General features: G+C 32.5%; 1 protein-coding gene across 2 annotated transcripts in view; it reads left to right on the top strand.

Annotated features, from left to right (window-relative positions):
* LOC129002017 (regulating synaptic membrane exocytosis protein 1-like) overlaps window positions 1–23378 on the top strand; it is a 286069-nt gene that overhangs the window by 211300 nt on the left and 51391 nt on the right. For both annotated transcript variants that reach the window (XM_054429503.1, XM_054429504.1), the window contains exon 5: window positions 19409–19562. In XM_054429503.1, coding sequence (XP_054285478.1) covers window positions 19409–19562 — 154 coding nt within the window. The remainder of the gene's footprint in view (window positions 1–19408; window positions 19563–23378) is intronic.

Here is a 23378-nt window from a genome sequence, read left to right on the forward strand (position 1 = left end):
ATAATTAAATTTATGTTGTTAGTTAGTTTAGTATAATCAAAATTTCCAAATTGTATTAAAATATATCCATAAAGAAGCAAACTACAACAGTTTATTTATTAAAAAAAAAATAACATGAGAATTTTAAATTTACAATTTTTAGAATTATCTTCGTAATCGTAAGGCATACAACAGCACTTCATTATCATTGACTTATCAATGATAATGATAAGTCAACCCTTACCACTGTGCATAAAAAGGGCCTATAAACCTTTTATCATAAACAGTTTTCCCCATTTCTCTCAAAAACATCTTATAATGAAGTGTTTGTGTAGTGTTTGTGTGTTATTGGCGATTCTAAGAATTGTAAATTTAAAATTCCTGGTATATTCTTATGGAGAATTAGTAAACTGTTGTGGTTTGATTATTTATGGATATATTATATGGAAACATATTTTTTTTGTATACTAAGCTATTAATGTTTGACTAAAAAACACATATTACTAACCTGTCCTACCTGTAGCAGCAAACCTAGGTACTCGTTGAACCTATTGTTATTTAAATAATTGAAGACCTGCACACACCGGAGCGGTGGCGGTATAGCTGGGGCTTTCACACCAGAACGATTCCGCATCGCAACGATGACAGCAGAGTACAGTAATTTTTTGTCCTCATTTATGAGTGTGCAGTCAACAAGTTAGTTGGGTTGTTAGTTAGAAATATGTTTACATCAGACGACGAGGAAGAAATTTTGCTATTGTTTGCTGTAGCCGAAGACAACTATCGCAAAAATAGGAAGTGGGTATGTGACATCAACAAAAGGCAATTTCAGGCATGGCAAATTCCATACATTGATGCCTTGGCCTTAACTTAATAATGAGAAGAAACACAAATGCCAGGCTCGTCGCACCGGCACCGCTGGAACATGCTGCAAATGGAACATTTTGCATCTCAGCAGTATGGTTGTACGGGCAGTAAACCGCTACCGCTCCATTCCGTTTGCATTTACTTCCAGTATACTAATTCACTGCGTGAATATTGCACCGCTACCGCTCCAGTGTGTGTTCATCTTTCAAGTGAAAATGAATCTGACTTCAAATGTAAATTAGTTTGGCATGCAGATTTGCTGCGTGTGGGTATTTTATTTTTAAAACGTCCAAATTCATTTTTGTTAATCAAAACTTTTTAAAGAGCGTTAAAAATAAACAAATATTTAGTGTATGAAAGTTTACAGATAATGTACCAATATGGGCATATTATTGCATATAGTTCTACAGTGCGTTCAAACAGCCGTGGCAACTGACGGATTAGGAGACCCCATGGAAACCCTTGGGGTCTCCTAATCCCTTAGATGCCACGGCTGTTTGAATGCACTGTAATGTGTTTGAGGTTAATCCTCCACTATTGATGAGATTTGGAGTAATATGGGAGACAACCCATTAAGTTAATTTTTCCATTTAAAATACACATTAAAGAGCGGACACATAATGCCAAAGAGTCTAAAGGTTTTTTTCACTTGTGTCCAGCTGCTGACATCAAGTTTCCTGTGGCTGCACCCCATTATAGTATTGGGTCTGTTTTATCAGTCTGCGTTGGGACACTCTAGAATCCATAGCAATACTATGAATTTATTATTAGCCTGAAGTAATGAGTTAAACATTTCCAGGATAGAACTTATTTTCCTACGATGCTAGGCATGAGCCCGAGATTGATTTTCACATCAGGCTGTACCTAGGGGTTGCGGCATAATCACTTGGATAAAATCAAAATCCATTGGTGATTTGGGGATTTAAAGAACCTGGGACCTCAGGGGCCGAAGCAAATTTAAAGCAACCACTGATATTGATTCTCCACTTTCGATATAATTGGTTGTAAGAGAGTAAACATTATATACCATAAACTAATATGATAAGCTCTTATGGTGAGTTTCTCAAGTCATCTTAATCAGACTATGATAATGAGCTTTTACATGGGGTTGTATTGGGTAAATATAAGATTTTGTCCTTTTATTCTCTGAAAACCTAAAAATGACTTGGGTTTAGTGGATCTGTTTGAAAAGAGCTTAAAATACAAACAAAGTAGTATATCACATGTTTTATTCCTTGATAAAGGATTATGGAGGTATCGGTAAAACATAGTATCCCATGATATTTAAAGTGACCACTTTTAATATGACTGGATGAAAGAGACTAAACATATCTATAGTATGATGAGTGTAATAAGTCATTCTGGCCAGACTATGAAAAAACAGACTTTACCGAGGGTTGAATGGCGTTAAATAAATTTATTTTGCCATTTTATACTCTGAAAACCTCAAAATTCTATGGGTTTAGCGAATGTGGTAAAAATAGCTTGAAAAATAAACCAAGTAGTATATAGAATCTTTTATTCCCCGATGAAGGGTCACGGAGGTAGGCTATAGGTAAAATTTGTAAAAAGAAGATAAGGATTAGATAAATTAAACGGTAATGAATTACGAAAAATAAATAAAATCCTATTTATTATTTATTTTTTTACCATCAACGGTTCCACCATTTTAAGTGACCTATTGATTCAATTGAAAGTTATATTCAATTTTAAACTGCATTCAGCATAAGATATTTGTAAATAAAATGCAAGGTAAGGCATATAAATTAAAATAGAAAATCGTAATCGTTAACCACTTATCTCGCTTAGTTCTGTTCAGGTATTAGTGGCCCATCTGTAGTATTTACGTAATGATGCTAATCATATTCTTGTCATTCACCTATTGGGTCTTATAATCATCGGAAAACATTTGTTGTTAAAAAAGTGATCAATCATAGTTTCACACATTCTAAGTTAATTGAGCGAAGCTCTTATACTACACTCCTGCTTTTGTTTTACAAATACTCCTCCTGAACGGCTCAAGCGATCTGTACGAAATTTAACACAGTCATAGTACCCAACCATGGGAAGGTATAAATCTGAAATGGTACAAATCGGACCATAGGACTTTTCCCTACATGAATGCAAACTTTTAGATATTTAACATGGGCCTTATGGGTTAATTGGTCGTCATGACATTATTTGCGAGTTAACACTAAAAAGTAAACAAGAGCCTCGACATATGTTAGTCAACAAATCTACCGCATTATAAATACAGTACAAAAGAACAAATCTTATGAATACTAAAGAGCGTATTAGTCTATTGCATGTAATACGAATTGATTAACAATCAGTTCTGTATTGAGTGATTAAAATCATGCCGTTTTTATTTAATTGTATAATCGTTTTGTTCTTTTTAACAGCAATGAATAGTCAACTAATTAGGCCAAAGCCTATGTTGCGTGGAGAAGGAGAAGATAAAATGAGGCTATAAAAAAAACAATACAACATAATTTTGCCAACAAAAATCACACCACCCTTGATTTGCAAGTAAATTTGTAAAAAATTTATTTGTAGCTAAAAATACAAAATTATTTTACGAAATGTAATCACAAACCACTTGGTTTACAAATAAGGTTCAAAACTAAATGGTTTAACTTAGACAATAAAATCCCAAAGGATTAACGCTAATATTGGTGTGTACACTTCGGCAAAAATTAATCACCAATTAAATTAGGCCTATTGCTCCTCCGTCAAATTCATGAGAAGATGTAAAAACGTCGTTTAACCAAATAGGCCTACCGGTAGGCTTCTTGTCTACCACCTCACTTTACTCTGCGATACTAACTTATAAAATATTTTTCAAACATTGCCATATAGTAGTCTAAAGTTAAGTTGGAAAAATATATAGGTTCCAGCTACTAGGAATAATAAGGTTTCAAGTTAAGCAATTTGCTTATTTTGATGTTATTATAAATGTAATGTAACGTACCGGTGAAAGAATTCCTAAAGTTTTCACTTATTATTTTTAGTCTACATCCATTAATGTAAACCCTCATACTCTCATGTGAACTCTCATAGTTTCGAAACTGCAATTAGACAATTCGTTGACGTGAACCCGACGTATCATTGACTTTAAATACTGCACATAGACATCCCATATAAGTGAAGCAGAAGTAGGCCTAAGCCTACCATTGACTTCGGATACTGCGATTAGGCATTTTATTTATGTGAACAAAATAAATGGACCATTGATTTGGTAGACTGCAAGTAGACTATTCATTTACATGTACCATTGAGTTTGGATACTACAAGTAAACAATCCGTCTACGTGAACCAGACGTACCATTGACTCTAGAATCTGTAAATAGGCATTCCATTTATGCGAACCAAATATATCATTGGCATTGGATACTGCAAGTAGACATTTAATTTATGAGAACCAGATGAAACATAGAATATGGTTCCTGCAAGTAGACTCATTCACTTAATCCTGACTTATGATTGACTTTAGATACCTACTTAAAATAGGAATTCTATTTAAAATGCGAACCAAATATGTCATTGACATTGAATTGATATGCTGGCTCCGCTGAATATTGCAAGCAGATAACTGCATTGTACACCTAGTTATATTTTTCTTTTTGAATTACATCTTAAATGGATATTTGTATTTTAATTGTTATCATACGTTCCTTGATACATAATGCTCAAGTAAAGTACTGTAAAGTAATTTAGGTAAAGTAATTTAGGTAAAGTAAATACACATGCCAAATTCCCAACACCACGTTGTTTACTGTCATATGTTTCTCTTATGGAAAACAGCTGTTCACAGTTGATCAGTCAACTGTCACCTGTTAGTCTTCTAATTAATTCCTCCACAAAAGTTGTCCATATCCTGAGACAACTCGGTGAAGACAACAGTTGGCGCTATCGATTTATTCCGTTTCTTTCTTCTCCCCCTTTCGTTTTCTCACCTAAAGAGTTTTGTGTCAAAGGTAAAGGTATTGAAATAAAGTATCCCCAACCAATATTAGATAGCTTGTGTGTTATCGCCGTAAACGCACTTTAAGTGATTTAATTTCTTACTTCCGAAAACGTGTATTGCTCTGTATTGAAATGGGCGTTATAGCGTAAAACTGTAAAGATACTCTATACGTATAGGCCTAATTTATGATAACCTGAAAACTATAAAGACATTCGATTATCACGGCTGGTCCGTATTTATGTGAACATCAAAATATAGATTTAAGCTATTTTCCTTTATGTTTACTGAACTAACTTTACTTTTAGCGAATTTCCCTATAGGGAAGTAGCTATTACCGTAGGTGGCACGGTAAGACCTAGACCCGGGACCGATTTACTTTTTCATTTTGATGTCCCCAGAGGCCAAAAACACCATTCGTTCAAATTTTTATATATGTATATATATATATAGACTTATATATATATACGTCCGTGAACGCGATAACTTAAGTAATTTTTGTCCGATTTTGATGAAATTTGGTTTAAAGGTGTAAAGCGGGATAAACTTGAATGAGTAGCACGATCGGACCATGGGAACGGGGCTTTACGGGGGGTTTTATGGGGTAAAAATTGGTTTTTCTCACCTTTGACCCTCAAAACACAAAATTTCCCGATTTCTCTTTAGATCTTTTTAAAGAGCTTAAAAAAACAAATAATTTAGTATATAAAAGAATTTATGTTCGATTATTAGTAACGGAGAAAATTAAAAAAATTGTAAATTTAAAATTCCCATGTTATTCTTATGGAGAATATTGTCAAATGTTGTAGTTTGCTTGTTTATGGATATATTTTGATCAAACTTGGCAAACTTATTTATTTTGTACTAAGCTATCAATATTTTACTCAAAAACATACTTTATTAGTTTCCTTGTAGCAGCAAACCTAGGTACTCGTTAAACCTAATGTTATTAAAATATGTTTAACTGAAAATCAATTCAGACAAATAGAAATTCGCTTAGTCGGCAGGTTTGCTGCGGCGGGGGTATTTATGATAACTGTAGACTTATTACAAAAAAACTTATGTAATTAACGATCTTGTGTTTTTCCACGGTAAGAGATCTCCGGTTCAGATAAGACTCCCTTTCTTATGTTCTTGAGCCTATAAGAAATAAATGTGCCTAAAATATACAGTAGCTTATGATCTTTTACATAAAAAAAAACATTTAACTAAGCCCATTGTTGTAAACAAAGTAGCGAGCAATGCAATTCTAAAGTAGCTAGACACAGAAGTGGCTTCAATTTTTAAGTTTGTCTTTCTCAACAAACAAACCGGGACGTCCAAGGCGTGACTAAAACTTGGAGATTCAAACTTTGCAGATAGTCAACATATTGTCCCAACGTAGTTACTTAAGTCTGCAGCCATTTTATTTTACTTCTTATTAGGTATATTAGTTTTTCACTTAAATTATGATTTTATTTCAAGTTTAAGTAAGCGACTAAAATTCCCTTCCAAAATATACATAACTTTCATCAAAACGAGAAATTAAGTGCACATAATATTTCCATATATTTTAGGAACATTTTAAAACATTCGACACGCTTACTGAAGTTGATTACCGCGGTAATATTTCAACATAACATGATGGCGTTGCATTACAGGATTGAGGGGATAATGTAACGGATGTATAATCCCATAATGAGTCATCATAGTAATGGTCCGTAGTTGGTAGACCTGTGATATACTGTACAACCATTATGTATTGTAGACACTTCACCCCCAAAATACTGAACCAAAAATGTTCAAATATTCTTCACCGAGGGGTTTGTGCTAGTGTCTAAAACATCTATGTGACATTAAAAAGTTCAATGTAAGGTTTTTTATTTTAAGAGATTTGGACTTATTTTCCACCAAATTAATCGTTTATCTCCTAACAACAGCTTTTGGCTCTAAAGGTGATAAAATAACATTAAAATATTAAAATGTATCTACTTTAAATAAACTGGCATCAGAATGACACTAGAAATAGTAGGTATTATTATTTTTTACGTAAGAATATCCAGTTCAATAATAAATTTTTCATTTCATATTTTTGTAAAATACTTTTTGTGGACTTAATGTTTTTAACATTTACCAAGAGAATGTGTTAATGAACATGAAAACTTGTAATTTTTTTACCAAACAAACTTTTTAAAGAATACAAATGAATGTTGTAAACCAATATTTAGCTTTTCTTTTTTTCCTTTTTTCTAATTTAACAATAGGCTAGTTCTTTTTTTAACTAAACACGTTTTGTTCAATAAATAAAAAGTGCATATTCTAAATATATTTTGAACATGTTGAATTTATAATCTCTCTGAATCTCTTTATAGGCAAATGTTCGTAGCTACTACATTTCGGTTCCCCAAGCTCTATAAAAACCCTTAGTGCGAGTAAACAGCGAATATTGGAGAGTATTTTTTGACGTCTTAGCGGTAATAGCCTTAAAGTAGTTAAAAGTCGGTGGCCTTCAGCAGAGCTTATCTCGTTAATTAATTTATACCTCTAAAATGTTAATACTTCTTTCAGCTAAAAACCAAAATCTCAATATAATGATGGTATTATGTAGAATATATGGTATATAATTTGGATATTGATGGTTGGAAAATAACAATCTACTTTTATCATTTATGCACTACATTAAAACTCAATGGCAAAACATGAAAGATTAGTTTACTTCTATCTAAATGTTTAAGAATAAAAAATATACAGTATCAATTTTTGTTTCCTTTAATATTTATATCACACATTGACTTGAGATATGTGTACAAATTCCAATTAGGAGGCAATTTCAATTTTGAATAAACATTCAAACTCAATATTTGTGAAACAATTATCTACTAAAGCATATTTAGGATATTGTTCAAGATATTACTCGCTGTAAGAAACTGTCACTGAAACGTACTATGTGAGTTTTGCCGAATTATTGCTATCTCTGTGAAAGTATATACAAAATTAAATTTTTCATAAAATGAAAATGACACTAAAACACTGCAACCTTATTGATAAATTTATCTTGATTTCCAAAAAGATATCTTTCTTTTTTCATCTAAATTAAATTGTATAAATAAGTTCAGTTCAATACAGTTATAGGCCCATATTTATTACAGCCCATCAATGTTTATTTATTCGTATAAAACACGATGGAAAAGCCATTTATATATTTTGGATGGTGCAACATGTGTGTTTGAGTTAGTGTGAAAATGGGCCGTAAACAAAGAGATGGCATTGATTTTATGGTTTACAGCTATTTTGTGTCCCAACCGGTGGTTTTCAACTGTGGTGACTACCCGATATTTCCTATCGATACATTTTTAGTCTATTTTTGTCTCTCTATATTTTAATTAGTTTACAATTTTATCAGAAGGAAAATATTTTATGTCCACCACTTACCGCTTACGGTTTTGTACAAACCTACGCAATAGTCATGAGCACTTGAAAAATAATTCTATAAATGGAAATGAAAATCATATTTATTTATCAAATCAAAGTTTTCAAATCAATTATTTTGAAATTATATGTTTAGGAACCGATTTTCTTCCAAATTCCCAAAGGGCCTAGCATTTTGATTTACTTTATTGAAGAGATATATGGAGTTTACCCAAAACTGACATATTTAGTCTGATCAAATATATTTAACTGCATCCAACATCAGCACTCATGACAAATAAATCCTAATTAAAGTAAGAAAATCATTCGATTGATGATAGAGCACAATGGAGATACGAGACTTAACAACTAATCTGACTTAGTTGCGGGACTTAATCCTCCCCTCCTCTGTCATTTAAAGAGAGTTCACCTTTGTACGGAACAATGCAGCAAAATTATAATTGCTGTACTTTAACATGTGGTAAAAACGTATTGTTCTCTTTTCCTCGTTTGGTGGGATAATTATTTGTTTTACATGTGCCATTTTTAAATATAAAGATAAAATTTAACAAATGTACAGTTTTGTACAAAAGAGAATTCGACATTTCAATTAGTCTGTATTTTGTTTACAATGATTATTATTAATACTCCCACTGCATTTAACATTTCACTGCTTTTCATAAAATTACCTTCTTCAGAGCAAGTCAGTATTGTATAGGTTTTAAGAATGCCCTTTATTGTTAACTACGTATACGTATACAACATATTTTGTAAAATTGATAAAATATTATGTTGTCTGTGTTAGCATTATTTGAAAAGAAAAAATCGTTCCTCACAATCATTGGTTCAAATGGTTGGTTATGATTTGAAGGTATGTCCGAAAATGCATATTTACCCAGATTTCCGCAATTTGGTTTTTTATACATAAATAGTTTTATCTTAGAATTTTGTCAACCAAAGATTAGCAAACTTGGTAAGCATGTTAAGGTAGAAGAGACCTAATAGAGAAAAAATAAAGGTGGCCCAATTAGAAATTTCTTATGGTGGCCATTTTAAAATAACTCAAAACAGCTAATTGTATGAAGAAATGTCAAGAACACTTTCTTTTAGCATTTTAAATTTCCTATCAAACGATAACAAGATCAAAAAGATCGGATGACGAATAACTAAAATATGGCGTTTTGTAGATAAGGTTCTAATTCAGATAGTTGTAAGATAAGGCAAAATAACGTGCACCCTGATTAACATTGCTTATTTTTAAACAAAAAACTTTGCATTTCAGTATATTAACTTAACTTAGTTTTAAGTAAACTATAAACAAAACTAATCAACCCTGGAATTGCTTATAGGGATATCGTAAAAAAGGGTACTTACCCTATCATAGGATCATAGGCTGTTTTTTTTTATTATTTTACTCATTTAATACATGGAATACATACAAAATTCCAAAATTCCATGGATTGAATGGAAAATATATCCATAGCATCCTCTTGTCTCGCTAATTAGGGAATCCCAAGCGGTCAATAGGAATTATAACCCAAAAAATGATTGTTAGAAAGTATATTGGCATACTTTAGGCTATGAAAAGTACAAATAATATTTTACAATTCATACTATCTCAGTTCGTTATTATATTTATTAAACATATGCTATTACATTTATTAATGAGACATACAGTAGTGGCCAATGTAGGCCTACTGTAAGTCTAATAGGGAATATAATAATGTTGTATAAATATTAAAATTAAATGAAAGTGGCAAACAAACTTAAAATTCACACTGGGCTGATAATTCAACATCAAAGTGAGCATTAATGACAACATTGATGAGCTGAAACCACAAAGCGAAAGCTTTCATTTTCAATACATTACGTGCAGTCGCTAAAAGAGATTATTCGATGTTTATCTGTTGTTATCAATGTTTAAGCTTGTTAATAAATCTCCACTGGCTGTTGGTTATATCCTTTGGAAAACGGGGATTGCGAATGGACAGAGATTACGTAGTTTTAGGTTGTAAAACATTGCGTTAATATAATATAGGCCTAGTTACATTTGGTAAAAAATGTTTTGTGTTGTCATGTAAAAATTTTAGATTGAGCAAATACGTCCATTTTCTTTTCATACATGACACAGGTATAGAGAAGTAGGATTAGCCCACATTCTTAATTTACTTTTACTTCTTGCATAGCCAAAACTATTTTTAGGAGTGTTTTAAGGATAAGACATCAAAAATAAATTATAATTATTGTTAATTCGTGATTCATCAGCGTGTTTATGAAATTATGAACATCGGTTGGTTAGAAGAGCCGTACCGACTCGGAAAAGAAACCCCAATATTTTTTAATACAAGATAATTCGAAACATAGATTTACATTCCTCTTTGTATGAAAAAGCAAATAATATACTTTGATGGCATGTGATGAGATCGTAATGGAAATACGTGTTTTTTACTTGATTGTTTCTTTTTTTATTTACTTCAATAAGTAATTTCTTTGTCTCATAAGTGAAACTCATGCGTTCTTGGATTCGCCTACTAATTAATTAAGATTTTGCTTTCTAAAATTCAGTTCCTTCTTATACATCAACCTTGAGAACTCGGAACGTTAACAAAGATCGACTGTAGTAATGTTTTAATAAAAAAAAACTAATTGAAGTAGTATCAATCTAAGGTTACTGTCGGCAAAATCATAAATTATAGTTTACCACATTCCAAGAGTATTTTTACCATCTTTATTAGCGTTTTGATTTGTACCATTTTATTGTGTCTTAAGAATTTTAAATTCGATATACAACCTTACACGAATATGATAAAATAAAAATACTTCTAATTTAATAAGCATTGATTTAGTTATTGCCGTTACTTTAACATCTAATTATTCGTCTTTTCACTAATCATACAATTTTAATTTATTGTTTTACTTATTACCTCTTTGTTTTCGAATTTTTACTAAACTAGTAATAGGTAATAAAAAATACCATATCTTAGACATCTAACCGAATAAACCCACCGTGAACAGAAAGGAAATACAGCTTTAAACCACAAAAGGTGACCGAAAATAGGCTTACTGGTGAAAGTGGCGGATTAGGAAAGAGCTCTGAAATCCCCGGGCCAATATCTGACCTGTTTGGAAGAACTACATGTTTTTGCAAATAAAATTGGAATTGAATAAATGTTTATTTTCTTGGTGAATTGTGTGGAATAATGAGTTTTGTGTTCAGGAAAATTTAGATTTTGCGAGTGATTGTAATTAATAACTGGTAATTAGTTTGCCACTACATAAAAATACAGTTTGAGCATGCACTTAAAATCCTGGGATATTTTCCTCAATGTCTAAGCCTACGCCAGAGACATTGTATATAATGGAATTGCAAACCCTTTTAAGGTAAAGCGACACACGCCCATCATATGATTTTTTTTTTAATTTTTAGGAGATTGAATCTATCCCTCTAGCACCTCTTGGATAAAGAATCCAAATAACTAACTAAATAACTAACTATCCAGAATTTTTCACAAATAACTACAGAGCATGCAATAATACAACATATTTTCAGGCATTGCTTTGATGGCAAAACTTAAAAGTTTACAGTATTTATTTATTTCCAAAAACTGTGCAAATGAGAAAATTATTCATATTTCGGATATTACCCTAAAATATTTTCTGCAGATAAAAAAATACATTGTAAAATCAAGTGTATTATACAATATCAAACAATGCTTTATGATTAACAAAACATGTATGTGGAGAGTTCTAGAAATGTACAAAGAAGACACTATAAATATTAGAAGAAGATCCAATAGAGGCACCTTTAGTGTTGTAGGACTAATTAATTGCAAGGCAGTTGTAAACACTGACAGATGAGAAGCCGATGTTGGCTAACCTGTGGCCGATCTCCAACACTCACACAAACATGGCTTGTTTCTCTCCGCACAACATCCGTATATGTGTGTTATATATATATATATATGTTTATGTATTTAGTAAACAATATATAAAATAACATAATTATCCTTTTTTTTATTACACAACATAATTCGTCTTTTAAATGACATTTTCAATTGTTAACCTAATTCCAAACAAAAATACTATGTTATGAATAAATACAGCTGTTAATTTTGATAGCCTGTGATTAATATACACATATTAGTTAAGTTTTAAAGTACACAGTTTTCCACTTTTCAAGTTTCCTGCTATTTAAAAAATGGCCGCCATTTTTGAAGTTATAGAATTGATATTTTTTACGTATTTTACGAATGTGGATGCAATTTTAAGACTTATTAACTCCTCGCATTTTTGCTATAAACCAACTCGCTTAGGAGATACATGATCTAAAATGTACACCGGAAGTCATTGTTTTCATAGGCTGTAACTCATAAGAGTGAGTTTATAGGGAAATGTATAAAATACAAAAGTTTTTAAATTGCATGTTCTATCAGAAAAAATGATAAAATATAGAGTGTTCCATAGAAATTTCAAATTCGGCCTCCATATTGGAAAATGGTGGCTGAATTTCAAAAAACTAAATTCATATTTTTAACTACCACAAAAAGTAAAGGAATTTAAAGTGTTCTCTAATTCTTAGCGTTTCCGATATCTCAATGGTGGCTTCCCTGAGTTGATCACCCCGTATAACAATTTCAACGGAGGCCCTTTGGGGAGATCAAAACTTAAAAGTACATCAGTTCTGTTCACCTTTCCACATGTAATTCTCCCTTTTAGAGCACAAGGTTTTTTAGGTGTCAAGAATTTACAATGTGATGCATAAATGCCTTAGACAAATTTAACTGTGATATATTTTGTCTCCCTTTAACATTTTACTAGTGTACCTGTTGCTCGAATTTGAGCAATTGCGAAGTATTACTGGTGTTTTTAAATATGAATAACTTTTCATAATTTCCGTTGACCTTAAAAAAGTTTACTCAAGATTATGGAAATAATCACGATGTACATGACAGTTCGATAAAATCTACATTTCTTGTAAATATCCATTTTTCAAAAGCTGATCTTGGTTTTTAGTGTGTTCTATAAATGTTTCCCACTTATAGCCGCATTAGATTATCCATACTAATGGCTATAAATTCTTTAAAAAAATATTATTTCAATTTCTTCTACTTCGTGGTGTTCTATGACTTTCCAATGTTTCCATAGTTTGCAAATTGGCTCTTTCAATGATTGCTCAAGAAATGCAGCAGAGTGCTAATTTAGTTTTCTTTTTAGCATATCGAACTGTCCAGGCTTTCCCGCTTTTTTTATATTGCAACATTTACGCCAACCCAAATTCAAATAGTAAATACTTCATTTCTTTCAAGTCAATAATGTTTGTAGCACACGTTGGAAATTGAAACTAAAATATAAACAGCAATTAAATTATCCAGCTGATCATGTAAACAAATATGTTCTTCATAAGGATAACATGGGAACTTTAAAAGCCACTGGGGCAGAGCCCACGGAACTGTTTCAAAAATGTAAGGTCAGTTTGCAAATCTACACACCTATACAAACATTTTGGTATATAATTTGGGGTTAAATCCTAAAACAAAAAAGCCTTATTGATCACAAAGTTTCATGTAGCGTACTAATAATATAGAAGATAATTAATTATATTTCACAATCGGTTTAAATGGCCCCAGGATCACAGTCTCATACTCATAAAAAAGGCTTACCTGAAGAATCTGTCCTTGTTGGCGATCCTCGGCTTGAGAAATCCAATGGTCTTGAATTTAAATATTCTCAAGACTGCGAATAAGCCATCTTATTTGCCATCTGCCGATAACACCACGCGTACTCAAACAGTATACGTGTAAAATGCTTAAACATCATTGTTAAATGTTTTCGTATCCGTGTCATTTTGTGAATGTTTGAGTACTTATGATGAGCTGAATAATTAGTGTAAATGTATGATCAAGTGTTATATTGGACATACTTTTAATTTTTCTTAACGTTTAGTTTCATTTGTTTCAAGAATCACACGACTGGCTTTACTCACAAGTACCAACTATGTGATTTTCCAATGAAAAATAAATGTGTAGCTTGGAAAGCCGTTTGCGATAGCTCTATTTAACATTTCATGGAGTAGGCCATCTTGGATACGTGTGTTCAAACACAAACAATAAGTACTAGAGCGAGTATGTGTTGTATTGTCCATCCCATATTTGTTACAAGTTCTTCCTCATACTTCAGCCACAATCTCGGTCGCAATTTCGACCACTCGGAGTCAGTCAATACTCTCTCGGAAGTCAATTGCTCTTAACTGAATGACGCAAGAGATAGAAATAGTCGGTCTCACTTAGGTATTTCTAGAAATGAGACTTGTTTAGCTATTTACTTTGTAATATCGAATAAAATCGATAGGTTATTAAACATATTGCACAATGTTTTTGTACATGCATTTAATATTTAATAGATGAAACAGTGGTAACATTTTTTTTTTTTTATAGTTATGCTTCTAAACTAAGGTTCACTGAAACAGAAGTATCATTATTAATAAAACAAAGATCCACAGGGTAATATTTATTCGAAGCATTTTTATACTAAAAACAAATAAATTTCAATCACATACAAGTTTATTATAATCAACGTTAAAACATATGGTAGCAATCAGCCAGAGTGTTTCCTACATATGGGCCCACTAGATACTCAATCATTCTGTTCGTACCGTTGATTTAGACAGCACTGGCGTATCTCATCTCTTTTGGAAATATAAGGCTAAAATAATAGTTTGAATTCGAAGGCTTGTATGTTATAAGAATATATCTAAATAAGAAGTCAGTTTTTAGACGTTTAAACCATGACAGCAATACTGTGTGTTCGAATTCAATTGTCAGCGCTAATAACTGTGAATATGGTAATTTCGTAAACTTTTTTTCTAACACTTTGTTTAGTTAGATTTTTCCACACACAGTTCCAAAGCGAAAAAAACGAGAAAGTGCATAGTTAAGTGAGACAACCCTCTTTAATCATTCAAAAATTAAATGATACATTACACTGTGCCACTGAGTAGGTGATGTATCAAACATTACAAACCAGGTTATCAGAATTTACTCATTTATAGAATTTAAATTATTTTATATTTTTATAGAAGGAATTCGTTAATGGTTTCCAGAATCATTTTAATTTTTAAGCCAACACAAAAATACCAGTGCTTTAAACGTTGCAAAACACTTTTCAAACATAAATTAGTCGTTAGCGTTACATACTTAATACTGTTTAGAGGCAAGGATCTTTTCAATTTTTGTATGTAATGTATATGCCTGTGGTGAGATTGAAACCCTTGCACATGCCCTTGGCTTTTGTCCGTTTGGTGAACTTCAAAGAAACACAAGGCACCACAAAATAAGAAGTAGTATAGCAAATGCTTTCCGAAAAAGGTATAATACATGGGAAGGGTATGAAGAAGTACACTGTCTTTCTTCTTACGGAAGCACCAGAAAAGTAGATATTTTATTGATCGAAAGAGAAACAAACAAAGGGATAATTATCGATCCAACAATTCGATTTGAAATAAACCTAAATCAACCTAATGAAGTAAACGAGGAAAATAAAAAAATATGAATCTACCTTTGAATATTTCAAGCAAAAATTTCAAAAATGGAGGTGATTGGATTGTTTATTGGTTCTAGAGGAACATTATGGCAATTTTTGAGAACTTTTGGAAACAATATGATTCGGACAGATCCTTTTTGAAAATTATTATTCATGAGACATTCAAAGGTTCATTGTCTATAATGAGAATTCATTTATATGGCAAACATCAAAATTAATCAGTCTTATAGCTGTTATAATCCTTCAATATTTTCAGTGTTTTTTTTTCTGAGTCATTGGCAACCTTATTTTTTAAGGCAGATGTGTTTATTTTTATAAATAAATTCTTTTCTCTAGAAACCGTAAGAAAACTGTGATTAAGTATCACCTAAAGATTTGCGTTAAGCTTATAGAACTCTTGTATTAGATAAGCTACCCAATATTGGCTGAGATCAATCTGTGTGTTTGTACAACTAATTACCCTTGTCAACGTTGGCGACATTGTCTCTTGTATCGTACCTTACTTGAGTGTTTTGCTAACAATGTAAATAGATGAAACAACAATAAATCTCTTGGGTTAAATGTAATTATTTAAATAACAAAGTGCTTTAGGCTAATTATTTAATTTATTCAGTCATCAGTGTAATAGTGCTTTCTCTTATTACACGCATCCGATACATATTTGCAACATAACCACACGTAACGTACAGTACTTAACTATGCAGTACTCAGTAATTTTATATCTCCTATCTTACCTTTAAAATGTGCATAGTTGGAAAATCATGTTATCCAAAAACGAGGAAAAGACTTCAGTGTAATTTTCCTTTACGTCCAGGCAAATTTTACTTGCCTCTACGTCAATGCGGTTACATGCAAGTCATGTAGTTGTTGCTAAGCCGTCTTCCTCTAGGGACCTTTAGGTAGGATTGTGTCGTGGTTATTTATGCTCAAGATGGCTCCTCTGTCGACAGTAGAATCTTATGTGTTCGTTTAAGGCTTTGTTTCTTTGACAGATGCAGCCCTTTCCAATGTAAATAGGGGGGGGGGGACATTCAGTTTACTGAATATTTATTGAGACTTTGTTGAACATTTGGATGCTTCAAATTAAGGTATTTGAAAAGAAAACTATACTTTTTTAAATTCTAAATGTTAACAATACAGGGTGGCTGAAAAGTAGCTTGCACCCCCACTTAAATTTTTAACCATTTTAGATATTTGAAATCAGTTTGCGGCAACCTTCTTAGATATGAGGGGCTACAATAATTATGGTAAATTTTTAAAATTTTGCCCTTAGGGGTGCGGGGGTAGGGGGTAGCTCAAAATTTTCAAATGACAAGTATAGTCGATTTTGGTATCATTTTACAGGTCTTGACGAAACATGAACATTGACATAAAGAAAACCAAAATCGGCTCACTAATAACAAAATGGCGCCCTAAAACGTTTCAAATCCAAATAACCATGAGGGTAGCAATACAATTAACTTGTACCCTCTTTAACTTTTTAACTATTTGAGATATTTAAAATCGGTTTGCGGCAACTTCTTTGGAAATAAAGGGTTACAATAATTATGGTCAGTTTTGAAAATTTTGCCCTTAGGGGTAGCGGGGGTAGGGGGTAGCTCAAAAATTTCAAATAGCAACTATAGTCGAGTTTGGTATCATTTTGTAGGTCTTGACGAAACATAACAATTGACATAAAGAAAATAGAAATCGGACCATTAATAACAAAATGGCAGCTAAATATGATTGAGACAATGGTTATTTAAAGTAATTTTAAGCTGCCATTTTGTTATCAATGGTCCGATTTCTATTTTCTTTATGTTAATTGTTATGTTTCGTCAAGACCTACAAAATGATACCAAACTCGACTATAGTTGCTATTTGAAAATTTTGAGCTACCCCCCTACCCCTGCTACCCCTAAGTCGAAACTGACCATATTTTTGTAACCCTTCATTAACAAAGAAGGTTGCCGCAAACCGATTTCAAATATCTCAAATAGTTAAAAAGTTAAAGAGGGTACAAGTTAATTTTTTTGCCACCCTCATGGTTATTTGGATTTGAATCGTTTTAGGGCGCCATTTTGTTATTAGTGAGCCGATTTTGGTTTTCTTTATGTCAATGTTCATGTTTTGTCAAGTTCTGTAAAATGATACCAAACTCGACTATACTTGTCATTTGAAAATTTTGAGTTACCCCTACCCCCGCTACCCCTAAGGTCAAAAATGTCAAAATTGTTCATGATTATTGTAGCCACTAATATCTAAGAAGGTTGCCGCAAACCGATTACAAATATCTCAAATGGTTGAAAAGTTAAGTGGGGGTGCAAGTTACTTTTCAGCCACCCTGTATATATATTTATGCAATATATATACAATATATGCAATTTATTGGCATATTTGATTATCATTGTGTGTAAAATAACTAATAATACCAGTAGTTAATTGCAAACATAAAACGGTATTAAATTAGATCTAATATCATTAGATACATTGTTGGAGATTCAACAACTATTGAGTACCGTAAACCGATCATATGGAACACAAAACAATCGACGACAATTAGAATACAATACCACCTTATGTATGAGTGGCTTAAGATACTTTATTGTAATTCTTTTTGCCATAAGTACTATACAACTCCAAAGTTACTAAGTATAATATTGTAGTAAGCGATCCAGTGGCTTAATTAAACCATTGATACTAAATAATCTGAAATTGGTATCATTGTACTGCCAATGGCGGGAAAAGACAGGGTATAGGATTGGAGAGGTTGAGATGAGGACAGCGAGGAGACACTGAAGGACTGTTGAGATTCAAGTGTCATTATTGACAGTCCTGCAGGCATGGCCTCAACCTCAACCTCTCTGCTCTACTGCAGGCTGCAGATCTATATGGATGTTTAAATTAATATATAACTTAACAAGGGTTTAGGAATTGTCTAATTTCTAAAACTGGGATAATTCCAAGCAACCTTACTAACACCAGTTTGGTTTTAAATTTTGATTGGCCACTAGATGACGTTTAACTTGAAGTTGGTAAAATTGATATTATAGGATTTCATTTCAAAGAATGGCCAAGCCAAAAAAATTCTCCAAGTTTTATTTATATCCTAAAACTGTAATTTGTGTAAGTAAAACAATAAGTTACTTTATATGTTACTTTGGCATTGTTACAAAATTGGCATATTTGACACAGATCAATAACTTACATTACCGCAATCTGCCGGCGGATCAGTTAAACAACGTTTGTTTTTCATTCTAGAAATGGCTACGACCTTAACATGGAAAGGATATCTAACAATGAACATCTATTGAACATCTTGAATACTTTAGGCAAAGCCACTTGATTCCAGGTCTCAAATTAAATGGTTGTAAAGGTAATTTTCAATCACCGGCTAAGTTTTCGAAAACGATATCCCTGCTAAACACAACTGATTCCGGTTTCAGAGTTAATATTATGCCAATAAGCCATGTGGGAGCACATTTTTGGACACCTCGTACCTTTTATGATATGATAAATTCATCACCTGATATGGTACCCTGGTATCCTGGTATCCTGGTACCCTAGTACCTTGGTATCCTGGTTCAATGGAAATAAAATCACTCAACATGGTTTACAGAATTGTACTTTTCAATTACCGTTTATGATTCCTATTACGAGGTATAAACTGGAAACAAATTATTCTTGTTTCAGAGTAAAGACTGAGCAAACCAACCGTCAGGGCGCGTGTCGCGTCTGCCTGAAGAGCTTCAAGGAGGGCGACTACTCCAGGAACTGCTACGAGTGTCACCAGAAGGTGTGCGAAGACTGCGCGTCGTACTACAAACAGGACGAGAACCAAGACGAGGTAAGTCAGCTGGTCAGCTGAGTGGCTGCAATGTTCGTCTGGTAATCAAAATGTTACGGGTTTGATCATGAGAAATTGTAAAACGTTTTTGATGGTTCTATATTAATAATAGTGGATGTAAAACAGACAGACGCATTTATAAAAAGATGTTGACTTAAAATGCCAGACATCGTGTTGACCCAACACTTAAACCTTCTGTCAGAAGACTAATGCAATAACATGTTTTTATAGAGGACGAGACTAATGTTTTGAAAGCCATTCTATATAATCAATCAATCAATTATTTACGATGGGGTCACCACTGAGTGCGTATTGTAACCCAAAGAAGGATGAGTGTAGGATGAGTGGCGTGATCTTGTAGTCTTGTTAGTGAATAATGGTCACAGCCAATGGCAACTAAGTGACCTACAGTTTATAGTGGAATCCGAACAACATTTTTCCTTGTAATTAACGAATTGGTCTAATTATCAGGATAGGAATGTACATATCGTTCTTTAATATGGATTTCATAATATTGTTGGAATTGTACAATTATATTTACGTAATTAAAATGATTTATGTAAGCGGTTTTGGGCGTATAAATAGCCTTTTATTTGTATTATACTCCGTTCAAAAACTTTAGGTTTTTTATGGTATGAAATGTACCCCTCCACTTAATTCTAAGGTAATTGGTTGTACCTTTAAAATAATAGATCTACAGCTGAGGGTTGGCTCGTCAGTCAGCTGCACCATATACATTAAACAAACAAACATATATTGTGGGAAACCCCCCTCAGAAATGCCTACATTTTTTGAACGGAATATAGTTCTAGGGTCATAAGTTGGATAATATTAATTAACGCGATATTTATTATCAGACACTTTAACTGCACAATATCGATATATTATATGTTAATTTCTATAAGGAGGGCCCAATCGAGGATTTTGTTAAATATTCTTTTTAAGGGATTTCTCTGCATTGCACAATCAACAATAATTATTCTTTTGCATTATATCTCAGAAAGACATCATAAAAACATATTTTTTCTCCAAACTGCAGCAAAACCAGCCATTGTTGGTACATGCATTTCAAGTCCCTAGGCAGTAAAAGTCGTCTGTGGCTAACATTTTGTATCGATAGAATTCATTATTGCTGCAGTCTTGTCAACAGTTTGAAATATCGATAGCATAATGTACACAAACACAATATCGTAATAGACAGCATGATTAAATCACTTACTTAACAGCTGTTTGTTTACATTAGCGAAATTGGAATCATGCTGGGAGTCATTTTCTGACTTAGTTTGTTACATAATGTTGCAATATGAAAAAAAATATCACACGGGCAAAAGTGTCTTTTCAGCCCTCACTCATTTTCGAGTGAAAAATAAGCTCGGGTCGAAAAGAGTAACTTAATACCCTAGCGATGAAGTTTTACAAACGTTTATTGGAGGCCGAAAGCTACGAAAGTCATCTGGGGACCAAGGTGGTTTTTTCATCCCTTGAGCCGAAAACCAGCTGTTTGCTTATTAACTTAAAACATTAATGTATATTAACACATTGCGTGCGGGTCAGTCGCCGGCGACTGATTCCTTATCATTGAGATAAGTGGAATTTTCAAGAGTAAACATGACGACCGCATTGAAAGAGTTAAATACACAAGTAGTACACATATGCATTGCAATTAAATAAAAAAAAAACTATTAAATAGACTTGTTTTATTGTTACCGCTGCCTAGGCAACTATTTTTGCCGATCCCTATAAAATATTTCACATAACCTTAAAGTTGTAGTTGTGTTGACTGTTAGGTTGAAATATTATTGTGGTGAATAATGTTCATAAAGTAGACCCTATAGTAAGGAGAAAAATAGCGTTCGTACCACGGGCCGAAATGGTTTAGCCGCCTCGAGATTGGTTTTAAAGTTTGATACGAAGTCGAGACTTTTTATCAAAAATTCCAAGTATGAAATTTCAGGTATCATTTTCGGCCCTAGGTACTAAAATGTACTATTTCTTAACTAAAATTTGTTTGTTTTGAAAAATACGATGGACTATCTCAGATACAAATAGCTGTACCAAAAATTGCTCGCAAATAATTAGATATGAAAATAACACAGCACATTTATATTTCATTGGTTAACATTGTGAATACACTAAGTTTTGGAAATGTATTATCTCTGTACAACATTAGGCCTAACTACTAATCCCGCCAGGCCATTGTGACGGCTGCATCTCCCTGATAACTATATTATCAGGGAGAGGTTGGGGAAGGAAAGGGTTAATGAAGTTTATGATTTAATTTAATTACATTCACGTCTGACGGTGTCTGCGTAATTGGTTAAACTCTGAGCGAGTTTGTTCTAAAAACCCTTTCACCTCGCAACAATCAATTGAAGGGTAAAAATATACCATTAACGTGAGATATAGGCCAAAATCTGAAACTTGATGTTGAATATTTTACAAGTTTTACTTGTCTTTGGGTTGTTGTTTTAATTAGATTCTTTTTTATATATTTATTGTGGATGAATATTTTTACTTTAAGAAATCGTTGGACCATCACATGAAATTGTGTCGTCGTAGCAAACACAATTTCACTAGACTAATTTACACTAAATTAGACATCAATATCAAAAGTAACACTGTTTATATTATTACGGCTTTATAGTTCGTATTGTATAAATAACAGCTTAAAGTAGAAAGATAAAAGGCAACTGTTTTACCTTAGACTGATTTGCATCAATAAACGAGAAGAGTATTAAAATGTCGTTTCATTTTGGTGCAAATTACAATATGCTATACGTTTGATAATCCTGCGATAGTATTTGCTTTTTATTGTTACTAATTGGTATTTTGCTGTAAGCAAATATTTTACGAAATGACCAGTTACAATTTGGTGCTTGTGTTGGGGACGGTGAGAAATTTAAACCAAAATACTTTTTGTCCACATCTTTACATTTACGTTTGAACATTTACACGTTATATATAATAAATAGAGGAGAAGTATTATACTATATTCCCGGGTTGGTATATACCAATCCTAGTTGTGGTTATATCTAATGTGAGGTAATAGCCGCCGAGAGAGTTGTCTATTCAATTATTTATGGATGTATGAACTAGATACTTACCTCGTAAACCCTGATTAATTTTCATGAATAATATGTTGCTAAAAACTCACAGAAAACAAATAGGTGGAGTCCCCATCTCAATGATTGATAATTGATAATATTTATGACTTTAAACTTTAGGCTATACATTTAACTCAAGAAGACAAACATTTACCGTCTTCATTTTCATCTTTATGCCTTAAAGACATAAAATCTATAGTTAGGTTTTTTTTTCAAATCCGATTAAGCAGGACGTTTACATCTGTATTATATCTTCGCATTGTTAGGGCGATTTTTTCACAAATTATGAAAAGACTAGCTACAGAGCCCGTTGTGGTTAAATACAACGGTCTCTAGTAAAATAATGGTTGTGAAATCCATACATCACTTTACTCACTAATATTAATGGTACAGATTAAGCACATAACATTAGAATCGCATACTTAACATAAGGAACTTACTTTAAACACAAATGCAAATTGTTAACAACAACATTTAATCAAAGGAACATCAATTAAATAACAATTTAACAATAAACTGTTAAATTATTAACACATGTTTCGTATGTTTAGATTAAGCATACTGGTAAACAAATTATTGCCATCTATAAAAATTATTGGTTTTCTTTTCTGAGTCGGGTTAAAGGTCTTCTACCCGACCGATTTTCATAATTTTGGCCTTAAACTAAAGGTATGGACGCACCACAGATTTGCCATCAATCATCAGCATACAT

The sequence above is a fragment of the Macrosteles quadrilineatus genome, unplaced genomic scaffold (genome assembly GCF_028750875.1).
Source record: "Macrosteles quadrilineatus isolate MER2022 unplaced genomic scaffold, UCM_ALF_1.0 Scaffold_9__3_contigs__length_116548681, whole genome shotgun sequence".
NCBI lineage: Eukaryota > Metazoa > Arthropoda > Insecta > Hemiptera > Cicadellidae > Macrosteles > Macrosteles quadrilineatus.